Here is a 6,170-nt window from a genome sequence, read left to right as displayed (position 1 = left end):
ATGTATCAAAATGTATGTGATAATGATTTATTGATGTTTCAATTCTGCACAAAGCACCTTTAAGTGTTATAATCTCACTTGAGCTATTGGGCTTAGTCAACAATTCAGAGCGATTAAAATCCTCCACACCTAATCAATGTTTACAGAATACTATGCTAGTGATTTGTCAGTAGATCTTTGGTACTATGTGATTTAACGCTATCTCTTTTATCGATCTTAACGAGCGTGACGCGCCGCTCCTCGGTCTGTGAGATCGCTGCTTATTGTCAGCGCTGTTTACTCAAGATTAGGCAGAGCTTTAAATCTGCAGCAGCAGGCGACCGGGACCCGTCTTAGTCAAACAAGTGGTTTACTCTTTAAACCAGTTTTGCACTTGCGTCACAGCGGGAAAAAAAAAAAAAAACATTGTCAAGAGTTGCCCAATGCTGCAATAAAAAAAAAAAAACAGTTTGTGGTAAAGCTGAGGGAGGTCGCTCTTTTGCAGCTGCTGATCGATTTGATGGGGATTTACATGCTGGGAGTGAACTTTAACAAGCTCAATTCAAATTACAGGCTTTACATAAATGTCAGCCAGGCCCGGGCTTGTCCCCCAGCGCTTCATGTGGATTCTACTCTACTCTTTTGCTCTTTTGATGTTAAATGAGAATTGGCGTGACCGATCCCTCTATTGATGCAAAGCAGTGGGTGAAGAAGTACGGGAGATGGATGGATATGACATTTCTCTGCCACACCCACAGCCTGTTACCTTCGCTCTATAACTCAGAAAGGCTTTTTACGAGTTGAACAAGGACAGGTGTCTCCTCCCACGCTTGGCACAATCTCTCCCTCCGTCCCTCCTTCTCTATAACCCCCCCCCCCCCCCCCCCCCAAAGTCATTGAGTTGTATAAAAAACAGCTCTGTCCTCAGCTCTTCACTCTCTCCTCTCCAGCCAGAGCAGAAACACAGCCTCCTGCATCATCATCAACATCATCATCACCACCACCATCACACTGACAACATGAGCCTCATCGGCAGAAGCTCCATGGGCGGCTCCCGTCTGTCCATGACAAGCGGTGGTGGCGGCCGCATGTCATCCAGCAGCGTGTACGGTGGAGCCGTAAGCGGTGGGGTTCGAGTGTCCAGCGCCAGCTCCTACAGGTCCTTCGCCGCCGGCGGTGGTGGCGGCGCGGGGGCCGGCTACGGCTTCGGTGGCGGTGCAGGAGGCGGTTACGGCGGGGGCGCCGGGTTCAACATGTCCGAGAGCGTCAATGTTTCTGCCAACGAGAAGGCCACCATGCAGAACCTGAACGACCGTCTGGCCACCTACCTGGAGAAGGTCCGCAGCCTGGAGAAGGCCAACGCCGAGCTGGAGCTGAAGATCAGGCAGTTCCTGGAGAGCAAGGTCGGCCCGGCTACCAGGGACTACACCGCCTTCCAGGTCACCATCAGCGAGCTCCAGGGCAAGGTAGGTCACCCCCGTCACGATGATGACGTTTTGTCCCATGACTCTCAGCACGTTTCACATTAACATCAGATAACAGCAGGAGGATGGTGTGCACAGACTATGTGACATGCCACGCTCTTCCTATCAGTCTAAATGTATGACACGTGAAAACCTTTTGTCTCTAAAATGTCAACTTTACAGGCAGTAAGAAAAACAGCCCTGATCTTTGCTTGGCCACCATGCATTTTTGAGTTTAACCAATGAGTTCTGAGTGGGTTTCATCAGCCCAAGGGGTTGGAAAGTTAAAGTTAAAGCATGAAAATCACCCGAAAAATGTTCACATGACAGTGATATGGTCAGAGGCGGCCAATGGTATCACATGGCTGAAAAAGAATAAGAGAACAGCTCCAATAACAACATGCTGAAGTTAAAAAACTTTTGATGGAAATCCAAATTTTGGAGGGAAAGGAGTGACAGTACCGCAGGTGTTAGGGGTTCGACTCGCACTGAGACATCTATACCTAAAATGTGTTCGCTCATGTCACTGGAATGAGACTTGCCTGCATTCCCAAATCAAAAGAAATAATACTTTATCGCCGCCGATAACCTGACGCTCATTTTTTACAAGACTGACTGACAGCAGACATTCCTCTGACACCGAGCCTTTTTTTTTTCTTTCTTTCCTCATGAGCATTTTTCTCATCACACTGACTGAGAAGCACTGCAGGTGGCGGTCATGGTGTACAGAGCCGATTGCACCTGCACAGTTCAGTCTCAAAGCATGATGAGTGCGGCAGGGGCCGTGAGGAAACGGCAGTACAAGACTGAAAAAAGGATTTCTAGTTTTATAAAAAAAAAAAAAAAAGTTTTATAAAGTTTTATATTTGTTCCATTGTAAGTGAAAGGAGCAGCGATTAACTCTGAAGATGCTTTTGGGAAACACCAGCTCCACTGATTATGTAAAAAAAATCATGATGCAAAAGAAAAATTGGGGGGGAAATTGTGGGCAAAGCTAGATCACAATTGATGATGTGATGTGATGATAGTGATTTTCCACTATGTGTCACCTGATGCTGACCCACGCTGCCTTTTTATGTCTCTGCTGGCTATTGTTTTCTGTCAATAGAGCGGTGACAGAGTAAGGGTTTGGCCTTGAGCGTAACATAAACACCAGTCAACACTTCAGCAGCATCTGTATGTTGAAATACATCACAGGCTACAGTGAGCAAGTCCAAATCTATCTACTGATGCATATTGAGTCTCAAGACCTTCAACCCTTACTATCACTGCTCTCTAAACATGGGTCGAAATTCACAAAATACAGTGTACTGACAGTTGATGAAGAGTAAAACTTTTTCTTGCAGATCCAGGATGCTACCAGCTTCAGCGGCGGCATCTACCTGGCCATCGACAACGCCAAGCTGGCCGCCGATGACTTCAGGGTCAAGTGAGTGAAATTATTTTTGACCGTTGATTCATGTTTGTTAATGAGGGAACATCCAGGGGGTCAGGGTGCGATATCTGAGAGAGCAGAAATGCCGCAAAAATGAGAATTTGTGTGTACGAAAACACAGGATTTGATGTTAAAGTCCTTTGTGCCATAATCCAGGACTAACTCACAAATGGCTTCATCAGGCTACTATTACCTGACTGGATTAGCCTTGACGAGATTTTTTAAATAGATTTCTTTCCATAGACTTCAGTCAAATCTGTTCATATGATTTTTCTCCTCTCTCCTCTCTTTTCGTCTCCTTTCCTTTTCTCTCCTCTCCTCATACAAGATTGTCTCCAGGCTTTCTCCTTCAAAAACCACATTCTCAATCGGTTTAATCGCAGGTAAAACCCGTTCAAAACTAAAAGTCTTCCCTGTGCGCAGGTATGAGAACGAGCTGGCCATGCGTCAGTCGGTGGAGGCCGACATCGCCGGGCTGAGGAGGGTTCTGGACGAGCTGACGCTCACCAGAACCGACCTGGAGATGCAGATCGAGGGCCTGAAGGAGGAGCTGGTCTTCCTCAAGAAGAACCATGAGGAGGTCAGTGTAACACAATACCCTAACCCTAACCTAACGTAACACTAACCCTAACCCTAACCCTAAGTCATTGTATTGAGACCATGTGCTAAACCAGGTCTTCTTAAATTTTCATATAACATTAGATGTGGACCCCATTTAACAAGATTTTGTCCTAGGGACCCTCATAGGGGATTGTTGATGATTTTGTATTGAACTGTCTAAACTTTACATGGGGGAATAATAGTTGTGATAGTGAAATCTATGACTAGAAAAGCCATTTACAGTCTGTAATTGGGACCATGACCTTGGTAATTGGAAATTAACAATTCCTCACTTTGTTGGGGACCGCCTGGAGCCCCCTCAAGGACCACTAAAGGTGCCTGGACCCCAGTTTGAGAACTAAACTGCTAAACCGTATAGCTAAGCTAACTACTTATACAAAATAGACATACAAAATATCCCTTGTGGTCTCTTTGGAATCCTAACCTTTTCCTTATTAGACAACCAAACTATTTTCCCTTCAGTTTGTTGCGGCCGCCAGCAGGTTTAGCAGGCAGTGAAACCTGGTTAACACGGTTAACACGTCCTCTGTGTGTGTTTTTGTAGGAGCTGCTGGCCATGCGAGCCCAGATGAGCGGCCAGGTCCATGTGGAGGTGGACGCCGCTCCTCAGGAGGACCTCACCAAGGTCATGGCAGAAATCAGGGAGCATTACGAAGCCGTCGCCGGCAAGAACCGCAGAGATCTGGAAAGCTGGTTCCAGGCCAAGGTAAGCTAAACCATGTGGTTTACTTGGGTTCTACTCCAACAAATCCCAGTTGTTTAATTTACCGTTTACAAGTTTTAACCATGATGGTTTTTTTGGGTTTTTCTTCCCAACAGACCGAGACGCTGAACAAGGAGGTTGCAATCAGCACAGAAACTCTCCAGACGTCCCGCTCAGAGATCACAGAGGTCAAGCGCACACTCCAAAGCCTTGAGATTGAACTGCAGTCCCAGATGAGCATGGTAATCCACACGCCACTGAGCTGCTTGTTTTAGAGGAAATCATACAGGCCTTTCCCAGCAAACATTTTGACGTTGAACAGATGTTGATACGACGGCCTGCACCAACATTGGAAACCTGTGTAAACAAAATAAAAGTTGAGACAAAGTCTGTAGTCGTCTGTAGGTACTACCTGCATCGTTAAGTGAAATCAGGACCTAACTATCTTTCTGATATCAGTTCAAAACAGTTTCCAAAGCTTAATATAAAATGAATAAATTAAATGTCCTCCTGCACGTTGCCGTCCGTCAAATGCTTGCTGGGTGGGCCAGCTCACCTTTGATTCAGTCGTCTTAGGAACAGAAACTGCAATCCATTTGCTCTTAATAGGGAACTCACTCCATTATTTCACAATATGTTGTAATAAGTTTCTAATCCTGAAGAATATCTACTTCATGACTTGACTGAATTCAAATCAAACTGAACCCAGCCCTGCTAACGACTGTCCCAACTGGTCCCTCGGTTGTTCCGTCTCTCTCCTGCAGAAAGCGTCTTTGGAGGGAACCCTGGCTGAGACGCAGAACCGCTACGCCATGCAGTTGGCCAGCTACCAGATGCAGGTGACCAGCCTGGAGGAGCAGCTGGTGCAGCTCAGGGCCGACCTGGAGCGCCAGGGACACGAGTACCAGATGCTGCTGGACATCAAGACCAGGCTGGAGATGGAGATCGCCGAGTACAGGAGGCTGCTGGACGGAGAGGCGAGCAGCAGGTGAGACGTAGTTTTAGCCTTCTCAGAGTCAGAATAACTTTATTTTAAGTACAACAAATGTACAGGACGGCATATTCAGTGCAAGAACTACAACAGTGAGCAGCAGGATTAGACCGATATAAAGGGTTGATATTGACCGATTTATTCAATATCGGCACTTGGCCATGTTGTCCGCTGCCGATATGAAGGAGGTTCTTCCCTGACCAAAAATCGACCGAAATTATTTCTTCATTTAAAGGCAGTAATGAGAGTTTCTCTACTACTGAATAGATGTGGTGGGTCACCCTGCCTTAAAGAGCTGCTAACACTAAAATAATTTTATTAGTCTGGGTTTCAATGAAGAGTTTTAGTCTCCCGTGATGGTCTAAGTGCTGTTTAATAGGGTCTTCCACCTTGACAAGAATATTGAGTAATTGCAATTATTCAGCATGAAAATGGAAAGATTTAAAGATATTGAATATCGGTATAAAATATCGGTTATCAGCAGTTTCAGTACAAAAACATCGATATCGGCCTTCAAAAACCGGTATCGGTCGAACCCTTGTCATTACCCATACATTAGCATTCTGACACCATGTGATAGAAACCTTAGTGTTACATTGCTGTGTCTTGCACGTTTGACTTACTGCTGACTTCCATCTTGCTGTTGCGATTATGTGATTGTATTTAGAAGTAAAAGAACAAAGCACCGCCTAGAACGCTAAACGCTGACTGTGCTGTTTGTCTCCCTCAGCTTGTCCAGCTCCTCCTCCTCCACCACCACCAGCACAACACGCAAAGTGGTGACCATCGTGGAGGAAGTGGTGGACGGCAGGGTGGTCAGCTCCTCCTCAGACGTCATCGACCAGACCTTGTAAGAACCTGCGGGATTAGCGCTCCTCTCAACGCTGTCCAGCTGATGATGCCCGACCCGAGACGCCAACAACTCTTACACAGAGAAAAAGGGCAAATAAAAGTGTTCTGAGGTGCTGAAACGTCTAA

At 46.1% G+C, this 6,170-nt stretch overlaps 1 protein-coding gene across 1 annotated transcript; it reads left to right on the top strand.

Moving 5' to 3' along the window:
- Window positions 1–908: 908 nt before the first annotated feature.
- On the top strand, window positions 909–6,170 carry LOC139917404 (keratin, type I cytoskeletal 13-like). The gene is made up of 7 exons (XM_071906522.2): window positions 909–1,445; window positions 2,789–2,871; window positions 3,301–3,457; window positions 4,043–4,204; window positions 4,318–4,443; window positions 4,966–5,189; window positions 5,923–6,170. The coding sequence occupies exons 1-7, from the start codon at window positions 999–1,001 to the stop codon at window positions 6,044–6,046; spliced, it is 1,323 nt and encodes a 440-aa protein (XP_071762623.1). The 5' UTR covers window positions 909–998; the 3' UTR covers window positions 6,047–6,170.

Source organism: Centroberyx gerrardi, chromosome 7, assembly GCF_048128805.1.
Source record: "Centroberyx gerrardi isolate f3 chromosome 7, fCenGer3.hap1.cur.20231027, whole genome shotgun sequence".
NCBI lineage: Eukaryota > Metazoa > Chordata > Actinopteri > Beryciformes > Berycidae > Centroberyx > Centroberyx gerrardi.
The sequence above is the reverse complement of the archived record's forward strand: the minus strand, read 5'-3'. Positions and strand labels throughout refer to the sequence as shown.